The sequence below is a fragment of the Theobroma umbraticum genome, unplaced genomic scaffold, assembly GCF_002168275.2.
Source record: "Theobroma umbraticum cultivar Fairchild unplaced genomic scaffold, ASM216827v3 scaffold_56.0, whole genome shotgun sequence".
Classification (NCBI taxonomy): Eukaryota; Viridiplantae; Streptophyta; class Magnoliopsida; order Malvales; family Malvaceae; genus Theobroma; species Theobroma umbraticum.
This window is the reverse complement of record NW_018397256.1, coordinates 6,192,523-6,208,752: the sequence shown is the minus strand read 5'-3', so window position 1 is coordinate 6,208,752 and position 16,230 is coordinate 6,192,523. Positions and strand designations below refer to the sequence as shown.

The window sequence follows — 16,230 nt, the reverse complement described above, 5'->3', positions numbered from 1 at the left end:
CATGCCCATGCCCATGCCCTCCCTGGTCGGTGGTTTCATCAATGGGTCTATTAGCTCTCATTAAACCATCCATATCTACTTCTTATTAAGTTGTCAATTTTTTTTTTATTTACATGTGATTTTGGATAGCAAAAAGCGAGACTCCTTTGGCATTTCATGAATCTCATTCTGTCCGTCCTAAAGTTGACTTTTAAGTTAGAATCTTAAATTATAATCACTTGGCCTCGGTGCTGCATTCGTGACAGATTGATAATTATTGATTGCAACTAACTTGATGGTAGTTGTTCACGTACGACCGGATCCAAACTCCTGCATGAACCAGAGCCTGAATTTCAGCCCATACGCTTGATTGCGCCTTCCATGTGACTCAAATGCGAGAAAATTTCTTCTTATATTTTACTGTTTGTTCTCTTTTCCCTCTTCCTCTCCTTTGGGTGTACTAGATTACAGGCTAACGCTTGCTAGTATCCACGCCAGTTCATGTTCAAAAATAAAAATACTTATAACCAAACATAGTGGCGAAGACATTGAATATAAGAATGATGAGATGTTCCCCAAGTAGTAATTCCCAAACCATGTGCAAATAATTCTTTAGAAAAAAAGAAGAAGAAAAGGCATGGCATATTGTATCTGAATATTGAACGCGTTCCATGCCAAGATGCCTAAACTTTGCACAATATTAAACAATTACAAGTCAACCTTGCCTTATTTATTAAAAGAGAAATAGTACTACTCTTTCATTTTTTTCAAATCTCTAATTAACAAAATTCATCTCATATAAATGTACTTGCAGTGAAACTTAATTTGAGTATCAGTAAACACGTGTACCTTTTTACTTAAACAATCATTTTGATTTTTTTAAATAAAAAAATAAATGTTAAACTAATAATATATATTTTTTGACTATCGTTTCTGGAGGATAGGAGGGCCCTGATGATGAGCGACGTGATAAAATTTTTTAATTATCAAATGAGAGATAATTCTCTTCTATGCAATAAATCTCACTTTATTTATTTCAAACTTTAAATTCGAAATAAAATTTGGGGTCTTGTCTGCTGTAACAATGTCTTGTCCAGTGATGCTTTTGGACATAAAGGATATGTTGTAAGAATATTTAATTGAAAGGCATGTCAGATAAAAGGCTTTTTTTTTTTGTGAGATTAACTAAAAATTAAGGATGGAGATCAAAGGCATTTAATTAAAGTTGCCATATACTTCCTTTATATGTTTGGGACAGGGAGAACGCGTGGGACGGGCAGAGTCATGAAATGGTCGGCAAGACATGTGGACCCGCGAATAGCCGTTAAGATGGATTTCAACCTCAACGGCTTTTTAAAAATCCAAGGCTTTGAACAAAGTTTGCGGGAAAAGAAATACATGGAAACCAGGTCCCACATTGGCAATCATTAATCACCCATAATTAAAATTGAGTTAATCTTGGAAATATCAAGCATTTCCAGGGTTTACTCTTTACGTTTTAATTCTCCAAAGCAGTTTCCAATACCTGCCTCTCTCTCTCTCTCTCTTCTTTATCAAGATTGCCTTGCCAAAATCGTTTTCAGTAAATTGTCTTTTTACCAGACACGGTTGAACTTGACTTTGCTTTGTTAAAATGCAAAGCAAAGCAAAAGCCAATCCGTGTCTGTAATAAGTCTTACCATACCCAACAGATTTCAGGATTTCCCAGGTTTCATTTTGATAGGAAAAACAAAAACAAAAAAAATGGAAAAGAATTCTTTTGCTTTGATTGAGAATTGAAACTGGGTTTTGTTTTGAGTTTCTATCCTCTTGGTTTTTGGGGGGCTAGAGTGATTGATATTTTGGATTCCTTGAACCGAGAAAGGTTCAGCCTGATAAAAACATTGGTATACTGATTGAGGGCTGTTATTGAGAATAGGGTTTGATCATCTTCTTCGTCAATCAGGGGCCCTGTTCTGAAGATTGAACTTGTTTCTTTCTGGAAAACTACCAGGTACATTTTTTTCTCTTCTAGAGTTTGGATGGTTTTTGGAATTTAGTTTCTCTTTTGGTTTTTGAATCTTGTCAGTATAATGTAATGCGTATACAGTTATTTTTTCCCGGAAATATGTTGGATGTTTTATTTTTTTTACTCAAATCCTATTTATGTTTGTTTAGAATTAATTTGAAAAAATTATTTGGTAATTAATCTTTTACTTAGTGGTTAAGTTTAGAACTTCTTTTTATTGAAAAAATATGGGCTAAGGTTGAGCGTGCTTGTTTTAGAGAGTTGGAATGTGCCTTTAGAGATTGTGAGAGAGCTCTTGGATTTTACTGGTTTTTGGGCATGTGAGATTGTGAGAAATATAAGAGAAGATTTTGGCGATTGTAATCTTCAAAGTTTGTTACAGTGAAAGTCGTGGAATTTTTCCAGAAAGAAAATATCTGTATGTTTTTGTGTTTGGTTATTTGCTTCCTCTAGCTTGATTGGTTAGTTGTCATAACTGTATATTTTATTGAAATGTATGTGTTTGAGCAATGGAACAGTTATTTAGTTTATATGGTTTTAGATCCTTCTATTTCATAACTTGGTCCTGATGTTTAGTTTGTTATTTCGGGTGCCTTTCACATGAATATGAAAAGGAGAAATGATAAACTTCTGGGTGATTGATGTTGGGAGAAATTTGGTCTGTTTGTCTTTCAGAAGTCAGAACCAAGTCTGCTTGGCATTGTATCAAGCCTAATTAATGTGCCATGGCTGGTAGTAGCGCAACTTTGCCTAGTCAGGAAACAGATATCACAGCTTTAAAAGAAATGCTTCTCACTCAACAGCAACTTCTGCAGAAGCTTTATGCTGAGTTGGATGTGGAAAGAGAAGCCTCTGCTACTGCTACTAACGAAGCTTTGTCTATGATACTGCGTTTGCAAGGAGAAAAGGCATCAGTGAAGATGGAAGCAAGTCAATACAAGAGATTGGCAGAAGAAAAGATTGGCCACGCAGAGGAGTCTCTTGCAATTTTCGAAGATCTCATGTACCAGAAAGAAATGGAAATTTCTTCTCTTGAATACCAAATTCAGGCGTATAAGTACAAACTTCTAAGCATGGGTTGTGATGATTTGGATGATACTGAAAAACAGTTTCCAGAGAATCCATTTTCAGAAAGAAATGATGCATTTCTTGGAGGAAAGGGCGTCCAAGCCACTGTGAGAAGACTCAGCTCTCTACCAGCTACTTTACCTATTGATTTCTATCAAAAGAAGAGTACTATTGATGGAGAAAGATATACAATTCCAGTTGCAGATTTGTCTTCAAGCATAGATGTGGAAAATTTTGACCAGGTAGTTCATGATAAAAGCTCGGATTCAAAGAGGAGTTCCTTAAACTCAGCAGCTGGTGACTACAATTCTTACTGGGAACAGATCAGAATGCTAGATGAAAAGGTGAAAGAGATTTCAGATTGTAAAGAAGTTGGTCAAAATAACTTTACAAATGTAAAGGTTGAATCAGTGTCTGGAAGTACCAGCTCATCCTCTGATCCATCAAGAGCAAAAATTCCCCCTAAATGTCACAAAATAAAAAGAAACGAAGATTCATTAGAAAGAGAAGCCATTCCAAGTTCTGCCTGTTCCTCTAATACTGCTCATGATATATTTGAAGTTCCAGAAACCAGTGAGAGAAACAAAACTTGCTTTAATGGGGAAAAGAGTCAAGGTAAGTCAGTTTTGGAAGGAGATAATAGGCTTAAGAAGCCAGATTTGATCCTGGAAGAACCTTTTATATCACCTGCAGAAGATGAAATTAACTGGATAGAGAAGAATAACTTTCTAAGTGCAAAGCCTGAGAAAAAATCAAGTAAACTGAGAGGTGAGATGAATGCTGACTGCATATCGCCTGCTCAATATGAAACTGAATGGGTGAAGAAGAATAACTTGCCAGGTGCAAACCATGAGAAAAAATTATGTAAACTGAGAGATCAGACGAATGCTGACTGCAAATCAGCTCTTCTTCACCCAGCCACTGGTGTTACTGATTATCGATCTGAGTTGCAACAGCTTACTCAGAGAGTAGAGCAGCTTGAGAGTGGGAGAAACAATACAAGGCATGAAATTAGTGAAGGAAGGGAAGAGGAACTGAATATGTTGAGGGAGCTACGACAGCAGCTTAATTCAATACAATCTGAGATGAGAAATTGGAGACCCAAGAAATCCACTCCTTCGGATGAGGTCACTCTGCTTTCTCTCCAAGAGGTATGCCTTTTTCTTTTTGTTTTCTCTTTCTTATTATTATCCTTTTTTCACTCTCTTGCATGCACATTGGTTCTATTCCCTTGATCTTCTTGCAAATATTAATGGCCATAGGTAACAAAGGCTTACTAAATCGCACTTGAGCATTTTGTTCAGTAGTTTATCTATGAACTCCCTGCTTTGAGCAGGATTCAAAACCTTGTCCCAAGTAAAAAAAAAAAAAAAAGCCTTGCTCAGTGTTTTCTGCATTCTGGATTTCATTATGTTTATATTCCTTTCTTGAAAGCTTGAAAATAATGTGACTGATCTATCTGGACAGGCAATGCTGCACTTTTGGCTGTAATCAAGCAATTAATGCGGAATCAACTCAGACAAGCACCAGTGATGTGAAGACATATCATGGGCTAAAAGACTGCTCTGCACATATAATGTATATAATGGTATCTTTTGATTTTCTAGTGGGTGCTGCGAGAAAATAGATAGTTCTTTTATTGGGCTTGTTTTGCATATAAAATGAATATGATGCAAAAATTGGATAACATGCATCCATCAGGAAAAGAAAAAAGTGTATATCTTCAGAATTTGGGGGTTTTTGTTTGAGCTCTTTCATGTATGATTTCCTCCTGAAAGTGAGTTGGTTTTGCAAAGCTGAGTAGCTAATTCATATATGCACATGAATTCTTCTTTCTGTACTTCAAAGGACTTCTTAATTCAAAATATGGTATTACATGGGAAACTAAAGCTGCAAGAAGCCACTTAAGTGCCTGCAACGTAGAACACTGCAATGATCATTTTCTAATACAGTTTTAGCTATGTACACTAACCAAACTGCAGTTAAGTCCTGAATTTCTGAGATTACACATATTAAGATTTTTGGATTAATAATTCGAGGTGGGCTTCATACAGCAGGAATCCTGATGGGCCGTGAACAGAAACCATGCAATAATGACCATGGGAATATAAAGTCCATATCCATATTGAAGATATTTGGCATTAGTGCATTCTTGTCCCAGCTGAACAATATATGTGCATGATTTTTTGGGTTAAGACTGCATCTATAGTTATTGAAGCAATTTTTATGTACTCTTAACTTTTAATTCTTTGAAATGATTTTGCATTCTCATTCCTAGTTCAGTATTAACATCTTGCAACTTCACTACTAACAGAAAACTGAACTGTTGTAAAGAAATCGTTTTATACTTCATAGAGAACACCTATTTACTTTTGTCCATCAGAACGTTTTACTTAACTATTTTATTATGTCATATAGGACTGGATTTTAAATGTACATCTTTAAAGGTTTCTTTCTCAAACCTGAAGAACTTTTAATATATTTCTCGTCATGCAATTTGTAGCAAATTATCTTTAAGTCCCATGCTGAAAGTACACCAATGGATTTCCAATGTACCTTCATTTGATTTCCTGTGAGCAAGAGAGGACTTTTCTGATGCCTTCTGCCATTCTTCTTCCACAGAGGATTCAAAATAACAGTTAGCCTTCTGACATGTGACAGATTTGCTGATTATAACCAATTGGATTTTGTCTCAATTATTGCAGGCCATTATTTTTCTAGACCACATGGATAGATCCAACCTCTGAAGGAACCAAAGTGGTTTTCTGCAACTATGCAGCATGGCTGGAAAACTGTGGAATTCTTACTTGACAAATATTATGATACCTACTCTGCAGCCCTTATCCAATGAAAGGGTTTCTCTAAATATTATTCGGATTTGGTGATGTGAGCAACGAAGTTATACGTGTGAAGCAATTAGCATGGCTGAAAGAATATCTTCATATTCTCAAAGTCATACGTGAGAGCACCAGTCTGGGTTGAACTGATTTAAGTTGAGAATTCATAAATATGTCAAGTGCCCGAAACTCTTCTTCCCACTTTTAGAAAAGACCAAGATAGTGAAATTTACCAGCCAGCATTTTCCAGAGGTAGCATGAGTTTTGCCACTCAAATGGTTCACTTCTTTGCTGGTTTGCTGAAGCCAAAAACTGTCTGATAATGACTTGAAAACCTTTACACTGCACCCATCTGCTTGGCTGGAGAATCAAACCATTATTAAAATATATCATCGTGATCCATGTCTTTGTCATTTGATGGTTCAAACTGATATTGGTAACCCTCGTTTAAGAAACTAGATCACTTTCCAAATTTCTTTCTTTGTATCACTGGTTTTATGTCAGAGATGAGAACGTAAAATGAATCAGAGACTGTCGATACTGCCTAGGAGAATAATATATGGCTAATAACATGATTCCCATCCACTGTGTAGTTAGCAATTGTTATTAACATCAGCAGAGAGCTAAAGAGAAACACAATTCACTGGGTCTTGCCACACATCCTTTACTCTAGAAGAATCCCCATCTCCTGAAAAATATGACGGAGTAGCTCAGAGATAAACACAATTTTTTTATTGCATTCTTTTTTCTATTGTAAATGGTAATGTCTAAGAACCTACATGAGGAACGCACTAATTTATCCAGTCTGTAACATGTTTTACTGACAAACTGCAGTACTTGTGTTTTTCGTGTTTCCTTTTATCACTCAAGTCTTCTGTCCCGTTAGATGCATTGATAGACTTTCAGTAGCATTGCTCGTGGAGGTCTCTGTCTAGTGGCATTTGGTCATACTCCCCCCCCCCCCCCCCCCCCCCCCCCTCCTTTTCTTTTTTTTAGTTTTTTAAAGCATGAGTGTGCAGTTTGCTTCCTTTCCCACAAGTGGAATCAGCACTATGTGCGTGTTCCTTAAAAGAATTTCAGCCTACTTTGGCTCCTTATAATATCTGGCTGTTAGTATTCAATCAATAATCATTTTTCCCAAGAATTTATAAATGTGCATGCTCACTGAAATTTAACTAATCGATTATAGGCTCTGGACTGGTGCTTATCCTCTTCTACAACAGAGGAAATTTTCAATTTCTTGTGGACAAAATTATTCATCAGATTTCTTTTCTTTCTTTCCTTTTTTCTTTTTTTCTGATGACCATCTCAAAAGTTATAGTTTGAACATCGTAGCCTTTCAGCCTTTCTGTTTAGAATGGTCAGCTCTATGTAATATCTTCCCCAAAGTAGTTGGCTGGGGGTAGAGAAGTTTAACAATATCATCGCCTGTGAGGGACCTTTCATAGGGGCAAGATTACATTGAACAGCCACACCCAACCCCCTCACAATCGTCACCATCACATAGAGCCTAATGGGAGGGACATGAACTGGTACTATAAATGAAGGGGATACCAAGAAGTAAAAAACTTATCTACTTAGTTTGCGTTTCTACTAAAATACTTGACAGCCAACACCCCCTCTCCCCCCCACGCCCAAAGTAGCTACTAAATGTCTACAATATTTATGCAATAAACAACAATAGCAACTTGGTCTATTTAGTTTGCATTTCTGAAGTATTTGGCTATGATGAGGTTTTGCGCTTGATGCTGATTTCACCCTCGGGCACTTTTCCAAGTTTCCATTGAGTTAATTAGTTGGAAAATGACACCATTACATATCATCAGAAAGAATGCTTGTCCGCGTTGTGGTTAAGGAATGGTGCAAGGGAATGAAATGCTTCCTTTTTCTCGAACATGCCAATATCAACTGACATGGCATGGATTCTGGTAAGATTAGCTATGCGATTGAGTTGCCAGAGCCACCAGTTGGCATCAACTTAAAAAGATTAAAATATGGAACCCCTAGAAGAATATACTACATCTGTTATGATTAATCGGAGTGTTACTGTTACCAAATAGGAAGCTGACATCTGCTTTTAACTATCCAATACATTGTATGGAAGAGAAATAATCTCTTCCGAAGTTAAGGCATGCATTCTCACTTCAGATTTTTTTGGTAGGGGTGGCAGGGTAATTTTTCTCGTAAATGTGTTGACACTGTGGTAGTGGTGCAAAAGGCCATGTGGAGTGGCCTGCTTGTAATTCTTCTAACTAAAATTCCATTATTTGTTTTATGATTGTACATTAATCAAACAAAAAGGAAGGGGGGGAGGGGGGCAGAAGAGTTAGTATTGGTAGGTTATGGCAGTGAGAGGAAATTATTTGAGAAGGAAAAAGGTGGAGACGAATTGGTTGTGAGGTTAAATCGGTGGATAACTAGTTAGCCATTCAGGAGGTCCATAGCAGCAGGTTGGTGAAATGTGTTTTTCAAAGCAAGGAAAACACAATTAGATATATAATTTAAGATAAACAGCAGATGTTGCATTTCTGATATAAAAGTCATATTGCCACTAAACCTATTTCTAAGCTGGTCTCATATTCATAGCCTGGTGGCTTCCCAACTTGACTTGGATATTGATTTGCATATCACCTATTAATTATTTTTCTAATCCCCGGTTTCCTATCCTTTGCCCCAGACAATTTGGCCTACTGCAATAAGCAGTTGTTTTATGACTTTCTCTTGATGCTAGTGCAAGGCTGTGAATGACAATATTGAATTGTTTAAGGTGGATTTTTATGATTATATTGGAGTGGGATTAAAATATGGTTATAGCCATCCACTAGCATCTAGTTGTTTTAGGCAAATTCTATATCAATGGTAGGTTAAAAGAGACCTGAGTACTGCAATATCTATTTTGGAAATCCATCCACATTGCTTGCCACAAAAACAAGGCTAATGTTTAAAGGGAAGATTAGTTTAATATAATTGGATGACGAATGATTCATACTACACACTCCTGATTACATATCCCATTTATCTGATAGATATCATTAACAAAGTACAAAGGTCATCTTTGGTTGGTTGATGATTTAGAAAATGAATTAAGTAAAACAAATGGAATGCTTTTTTCTTGACGAAGGAGCTTTTTGGGCGGTGAAAGGGGAAAGCCCTTTATACTTGACATACTCATCTGCTGCTCACTTAACCTCTACTGGGAAAACGTTTTGCACAAGTCTTAGCTAGAATTGACATAATGACATTAGAGTAGCGAAATCATTAACTATGGTACCCTTGAGACAGTTGATATTAATTTTTAGAATAATTTTACCGAGGAAAGGAAATAATTAAGTAAAAAAATCAAACAAATGAATACAATCTTGAAAACTCATCATTCTATGATCAGAAAGCATCAGCCTTAGAAGAGGCCTCTCCGGTCAACATCGAGGCAGGATTAGCCAGATACTGCTTTAGCCGCCCCATCTCCTGGGCTACATCTAGCATGGTTGGTCTCGTTGAGGGATTGTACTGTGTACACATAAGGCCAAGTTCAATCAGTTCCAAAATTACATCACGCCACATTTCGTCATAATTTGTTGGCACTGCAGCAGGCCTGCACCTGATCAATGCTTGCTCTACTATGGCTTCAAGCTTATGGGGATAGTGACTTTTTACCCATTCATGCAAGCTTGTACCTTCATGGTCAGTAGGTCGCATTCCTGAAACAATTTCCAACAAAAGGACCCCAAAACTGTATACATCCCCTTGAGTGGAGGCGCGTTTGCCCATTCCATATTCTGCTTTCAATCAAGTGAGAGAGAAATAACAGTGAATATATATATTAGGTAATGATCAGATGACTTAATTTTATGATTTGATTAGATTGTACTATATCATTTTTCTTATATATACTAAGATTTATTCACCTAAATTTTAGGATAATGACCTAGCCATTCAAAGTGGTGCAGCCTAATGTGGTCACTAATGAGATCTTCAACGATAACCTACAACTAGAATGAGTAAAAAACTGACTTTAAAATGAAAAACAAGGTTCTCAAAACTATTGATTCAAAACAGAATTTAATTAGATAAATGAATTGCCTGAGATTTGAGGATGTGTCCAGTGCAATAGCATTGATAAAATTGATGACTGTATCATTGTTCTTATTAACTTAACATTCTATATGGACTCTGAAGTACTAAGGAAAGAGTAGATTTATGTTATTCCTATATGAAACAATTATAATTACAATAAAAAATAAAGCAATACATAAGAAGAAGATACATACCAGGAGCTATATAGCCGACAGATCCACATAGCAAGCCATCTGCTGAGCTATAGGAGATTGGATCATTTGCAGAAATACTCTCATCGGCACCTTTGACCAATCTTGCAATTCCAAAATCAGTCACCAAAGCAGTCATGTCTTCGTCAAGAAGAATATTGCTTGGTTTAAGATCACAGTGCACAACTTTAACTGGAGAGTGATGGTGCAGATAAGCAACCCCCTCAGCAACATCACTACAGATGTTCACCAACTGAATCAAATCTAAGCCATAACTTAATCCGTGGCTTGGGTATAGATGCCTCTCTAGGCTCCCATTTGGCATCAGAGGAAGGACAAGAGCCTTGAAATCTGGCTTGCTGCAAATTGTTATGATCCTAATCAAATTTCTGTGCCTGGTTCTCTTTAGAACTTCACATTCTCTCTTAAAACTCCCTGAAATTTCTCCAGCTGTCTTTGTATCCAAAACCTTCACAGCTATTCTTGTATTGTCCCCAAGAGTTCCTTTATATACATGACCAAACCGGCCTGAACCAATTAAGCTTGAAGCACTGAACCCACCAGTGGCTTCAATAAGTTGTCGATATGAGATCCTTGGGTACTTGAGCTCTGTCTTTTCTTTTTCCTCATCTTCGAAGTCCCCTCCATTGAATACTGGCAGTCGACTTCTGAACTTTGACTTGAGCACCAGAGGATATCCAAACATAAACAACAAAGGAATTGCAAGCAATGACATGATGATTGGCAAAAATATAACCAAATGAGAAGGATGTTTCCTTCGGCATTTTGGCATGCCTTTTATCGAACCACAAAGACCATCATTTCCCAGGAAAGAGTCTAAAGTCAGCAATGAAAATGCTCCCTTGCCTGATATATTCCCGTGGAACTTGTTAAAAGAGAAGTTCATTTCCTTGAGAGTTGATGATGCCTGAAAAGTTAGTGGTATGTCTCCGGTTAACTGGTTTAAAGCTACATCTAGTTCTTTAAGGTAAGGCAACTGTCCTATAAAAGCTGGAAGTTCACCTTCTAAGAGATTACCAGAAAGGTTGAGGTACTCGAGGGCAATGCAGCTCCCAAGCTGCGATGGGATTGTACCTGAGAGGTTATTAGAAGACAGATCAATTGCTAACACCATATCCATTTTACTCAGCTCTAGTGGTAAAGGTCCTTGAAGGTGATTGCTAGACAAATTCAGGTATAACTTCAAGCTCCTCAATCCGGCAACTTCACCAGGGATTATCCCCAAAAGTTTATTATGAGAAAGGTCTAAAATCTCCAAGTTGACACATTTTCCTAGACTTGGAGGAATTTTCCCTGAAAGCTGATTTCCAAAAAGCAGGAGTCTTCTTAGCTGGGAGAGGTTGGCAAAACTGTCAGGAATTGAACCTGAAAGCTTGTTCTTTGATAAATCTAACAGACCTAAATGCGTGATATTTCCTAGAGCTGCTGGAATCTCACCGGAGAGTGAATTATTTGACAGATAAACTCTCTCTAGTTTTTCCATTCTGCATAGTTCAGGTGGGATGGTTCCATTCAAAAGGTTGCTAGACAAGTTCAAGAGGGTAAGATTCACAAGGTTTGAAATGCGAGGAGGAATCGAACCGTATATGAGATTATCATCTAGATGAATTTGCACAAGATTGGTTGAAAGATAACCAATAATAGGAGGTATCTCCCCACCAAGATTATTTCCGGCTAATTCTAGTTCTTGGAAGTTAGAGGAATTGAGTAAAGAAGCAAAAAACGGTTCAAGGTTAGTGTTACCATCATGGCTAACAAACTCATTATAGGACAAATAGAGGAACTGCAACTGCGGCATTTGACGTACCATGTCCGATGGCAACTCCCCATTTAACATGTTTGACTCCAAATCAAGCCATTGAAGCCTTGAGGAGTTTGAAAGGGCTTGAGGCACCGGACCAACTAGTCTATTCGACCAGAGTAACAAAAACCTCAACTCCCGAAGTACACATTCATTCTTCAAAGGGATTCGACCACTAAGAGAATTGTTAGAAAGATCAATATATTGCAAAGAATACGATCCATTGCAGAAAAGAGGAGCTGGAATATCTCCCACAAGCCCATTATTCGCTAAATCAAGATATACTAATTGGTGAAGAAAACCCAACTCTGAAGGAATGCTTCCTTCAAGAAGATTCCATGATAGACTAAGTTGTTTGAGCTGAACAAGGGAACCTAGCTCTGCTGGAATATGACCTTCAAAGAAGTTCTTTGACAAATCAAGAACCAACAAAGAAGAAAGATTAGCAAGAGCGGGAGAAATAGTGCCCTTAAGTGACCTTCCACTCAGGTCAAGCTGCACAACTTGATCTCTAGCTTGGTTGCACTGGACTCCTGTCCAGTTGCACACATGCACACTTGAATTCCAATCTTCCAGAGCAGGTTCAGGGTCTAAAACAATGCCTGACATGAATAAAAGCAACGAAACTCGATCCTTCCCAATTCTAGCATTCTCTTCCGCGGTAGCTACAAAGAGAATGCTGATCAGGAACAGAACACTAAACTTGGAAAATTTGCAAAACCCCATTCGCTCTTTTTAGTGAAACAAAGAGAGCATTTGACATACAAAAAGTGCTTGTTTGCACCACCAAGTTTTTAGTAAGATGGAAGCTGTAGCGTTGAGACGTGTGCAATATATACAAAAACGGAAAAAGGGTGGTTAGAAAATTTGATGGCTGTGCCTAACTGCCGTTGAGGGAGGGAACGTACGTTTGGCGCCTATGATCTTTGACTATGAACTCGACCAATCTGAGGTCAACAAGTGTGGACAGGTGCTATGACACGTCAGCAGCGTTACGAGCCGTGTAACAAAGGTTGTATACATGTCAGCAATAGGCCTAACACTTTTGGCCAATGTTGTTTTGCTTGTGAGTTTGGGACAAATTAGTGGATGATGCGTTGTTAAGGAAAATAAAAAGGCTTTGAAAAACAACCTTAAAGATAAAAGATCATTTTAAAAATAACTTTATTTATAATTTTAATTATTTTTAATTAAATTAGATAAAATTACTCTTAATAATGTTACACGTCATTAGACGATATTATACACCATATATAAAACTATATTACACTTTATGATTAAAAAAATTATTACAAGTCATGTTAAAAAAATATTATTATTACACGTTATGGTTAAAAAGATTGCTACAAGTCATATTGAAAAAAAATATTATTATTACACATTATATACAAAAATATGTTACACACCATAATTAAAAAAAGTTTTTACATACTATTTAAAAAAGTAATAATGTTGTTACACGTCAGGTACAAAAATATGTTATATATCATGGTTAAAAAAAAAGTTGTTGCATGTCATGTTGCAAACAAATATTATTGTTACACGTCATATTCAAAAACATATTATACGTCATGTTAAAAAAATATTATTATTACACGTCATATTAAAAAAAATTTTGTTACGATTTATTACTCAAAATGTTTTTATTACTTACAAACCAAAACTTCAAATCCTCTCAACTCTATTCATTTTTTTGTTTTCTTTTATTGATAGTTTGGCACCGATTAAAGTGTTTATAATATGTTTCATAAATCAAAACACAATTTTTTTTATCTAAAATACCTATTTGGATTAAAAATTAAAAAAGTTCCCTTGAAACCTTAGGTTTATAAATTTCAATTTCTTGAATTTATTTATATCTAAATACCAAATTGATTCAATTAAAAACTATTTCAAACATTTATGATTATTTTTATTATTTAGTTTCATCCAAAATACTTAAAAATCAAAATTTCTAAATAGCCACTTACCCCCAAGCACATCAAATTATTGCTTGGCGTCTTGAAAGCGCAAAAGAGAGAAATTAGGAATATAGTAGATGAATCTCGAAAAGAGAAATTGATAAAATTAAAGAAAGTTAAATGGTGCGAGAAAGAAATCGAAAGTACAAATAAAAAGAAATTAGGAATATAGTAGATGAATGTCGAAAAGAGAAATTGATAAAATTAAAGAAAGTTGAATGGTGCGAGAGAGAAATCGAAAGCACAAATAAAAAAAAATTGTAGTTAATGGTTTAATTTATTTGAAATAATTTTAAAAATATTTTTATTAAGTTTTAATTAAATATGATTAAAAATAATTAAATTTATTTTAATAATTATTTTTAAATACTCCATTATTTATCATATTTTCTTCTTATTTATTATAGCGGCATGCTTTTGAAAGGTGATGCTGGCAAGTGGGTTTGTTGTCGTTCTTCATATATTTTTTTGGTATATTTTTCGGCTGAGAGTGAGATGTGGACAGCCTAAGGGAAATCTCGGCGTAAAGTAAATGGGCAGATACAGAGATTAATTGAATGATTTTAATTTATTGGGTAAAACTGCACTGAAAGGGTTTCAAGGATAGCTAGCTAGCCAGCACACCATGCAAACGCAACCAACCTTCCCTGGAAAAACTTGTTACTACGTGTTACCTTATCTGTGAATATAGATGCCTCCTACGTGTTGCATGTAAACTATCTGAAATTGGTTGAGGGCGAGTGCGTCAAACTGTTGGTCAGCTAGATGACAATTAGTTTTTGCTTTGTATAACTTTCTACGCCGCTTCATTTGTATGAATATACCATTGAATTCAACAAGTATACAACACTAATATATTAACACATGGGAGCAAAGCATGGATCTTGAACTCACTTTTGGTCAGAGTAACCACTAAAAGTTCTAAAGTTTAACTAGCAAAGATGAATTACTTAGCCTGATTTTCAAATCTAAGTCATGAAAGCAAGAAAAGCATATATTTTGAAGAACTTTTTGACACTTTCAATAAAGTTCTCAAGTGTTTTTTCTAAGGATCCCAATGGGGCAGCTGCCTCCATTATCCTTCCCATCTTGGATCCACTTGCTGCATTACACCACCATTTTAGTCCTGCCAATATCTCCATCTCTTCTCTATACATATTAAAATATATGAAGTCAATTGCTACAAAGTACATGAAGGGTTGTGGTTCTTGAGTCTTTCTTACTTTAGAGCTAGCTAGCTGGTTCCATTGACCCAAGAAAAGATAATGAAAGAAAAACTCGAAAACGCAGGCAGAAATTCGTGTGAAATGCGTCTTGGCTTTTGACTCTCAAACAACTAAAACAATGCAAAAGGCAACGCCTGAAGCTTAATATGACAAGAGCAAATCCAAATTTTGGCAAAGTTCAACTATTCTATCTAATTTTTCAATAAAAAAAAGCTCAACTAGGATTCAAGAGTCACGACTCTTGACATATGAGTCATTATTACAACATAACTAAGGCCAAATTGCCCGTAAATTTTATGGCAAAAGCGGCTCACAAGATGCAAGTAGGAAAGCTTTAATTTGGTCGTCGATGTTGTCTACCATCATGCCCGTAATGAAGTATACATTACAAATTATAAGGTGCATGCTGCAAAGGGTTCACATATAAGAGTGGCTGAGTGGGTATACATTCATTACCTCTAGGGTTCTGGCAGGCAGCTGAATTTTGGGTGGTTTAATTAGTTTAGCTTGCTACTTTCCTTGGAAGCAACTCTCTCACATTGTCAATTGTGCATAGAGAAAGAAAAGATATCATTATTGATTGTCTTGTCTGAGTTATTTGTCTCATTTGATATGACAAAAACTTATTATGCTTACGTATTTGTAATATATTTATGAATTATTAACCTATCATAAATTGATAAATCCCATCCTTACATATTTTTATAATAAATTTTTGTCACATCAAATGGTGATGGGATAAAAAAGGTTGAACGAAAATGTTTAGACAAGCAGTCGTGCATAATTTGCTAACAAATTATTATGATCTAAATTAATAATTCGAAGAATTCCAATTTGATAATTATGAGGAGAAGTATTATATAAATAAATAAAATAGTGATTTCTGATTGGGCTTAGCTAAACCCAAGCCTATTCAAATTGGGCTAGGCTGGTCAAAACCTTCCATTCCACCGTTTGGACTCTATTTATTTTGTCTCTGCCCTAGTGAAGCCCAATATTAGGCCTGCCTCTCATGGTTCACACTTCTCTATGTAATAACACTGATTTTTTAAAAGGAGTTTATT

At 36.0% G+C, this 16,230-nt stretch overlaps 2 protein-coding genes across 5 annotated transcripts; one reads left to right on the top strand and one right to left on the bottom strand.

The window, feature by feature from the left end:
* Window positions 1-1,474: 1,474 nt before the first annotated feature.
* On the top strand, window positions 1,475-5,884 carry LOC110410481 (uncharacterized). 4 transcript variants are annotated; one of them, XR_016350847.1, is made up of 4 exons: window positions 1,475-1,972; window positions 2,663-4,206; window positions 4,523-4,633; window positions 5,761-5,884. XR_016350847.1 is itself a non-coding variant. In XM_021420198.1 (3 exons), exons 2-3 carry the CDS (start codon window positions 2,713-2,715, stop codon window positions 4,544-4,546), a joined length of 1,518 nt encoding a protein of 505 aa, XP_021275873.1. In that variant the 5' UTR covers window positions 1,475-1,972; window positions 2,663-2,712; the 3' UTR covers window positions 4,547-4,893. The 4 variants fall into 4 exon arrangements, 3 of the variants coding, with proteins under 3 accessions (XP_021275873.1, XP_021275872.1, XP_021275874.1); XM_021420198.1 differs by lacking the exon at window positions 5,761-5,884 and having other exon boundaries at window positions 4,523-4,893; XM_021420197.1 differs by lacking the exon at window positions 5,761-5,884 and having other exon boundaries at window positions 2,602-4,206; window positions 4,523-4,893.
* A 3,389-nt stretch (window positions 5,885-9,273) lies between these two features.
* Window positions 9,274-12,705, bottom strand: LOC110410480 (Leucine-rich receptor-like protein kinase family protein). Its single transcript, XM_021420196.2, has 2 exons — window positions 10,161-12,705; window positions 9,274-9,668 (listed from the first exon to the last, which is right to left on the bottom strand). Exons 1-2 carry the CDS (start codon window positions 12,703-12,705, stop codon window positions 9,274-9,276), a joined length of 2,940 nt encoding a protein of 979 aa, XP_021275871.2.
* Window positions 12,706-16,230: the final 3,525 nt, after the last annotated feature.

Excerpts from the sequence above, each read along its gene's own strand:
- LOC110410481 (XM_021420198.1), top strand. The coding sequence starts at position 2,713 with ATGGCTGGTAGTAGCGCAACTTTGCCTAGTCAGGAAACAGATATCACA. Across the intron at positions 4,207-4,522 it reads CTCTGCTTTCTCTCCAAGAG|GCAATGCTGCACTTTTGGCT; the intron begins GTATGCCTTTTT and ends CTATCTGGACAG.
- LOC110410480 (XM_021420196.2), bottom strand. The coding sequence starts at position 12,705 with ATGGGGTTTTGCAAATTTTCCAAGTTTAGTGTTCTGTTCCTGATCAGC. Across the intron at positions 9,669-10,160 it reads TGTCGGCTATATAGCTCCTG|AATATGGAATGGGCAAACGC; the intron begins GTATGTATCTTC and ends GATTGAAAGCAG.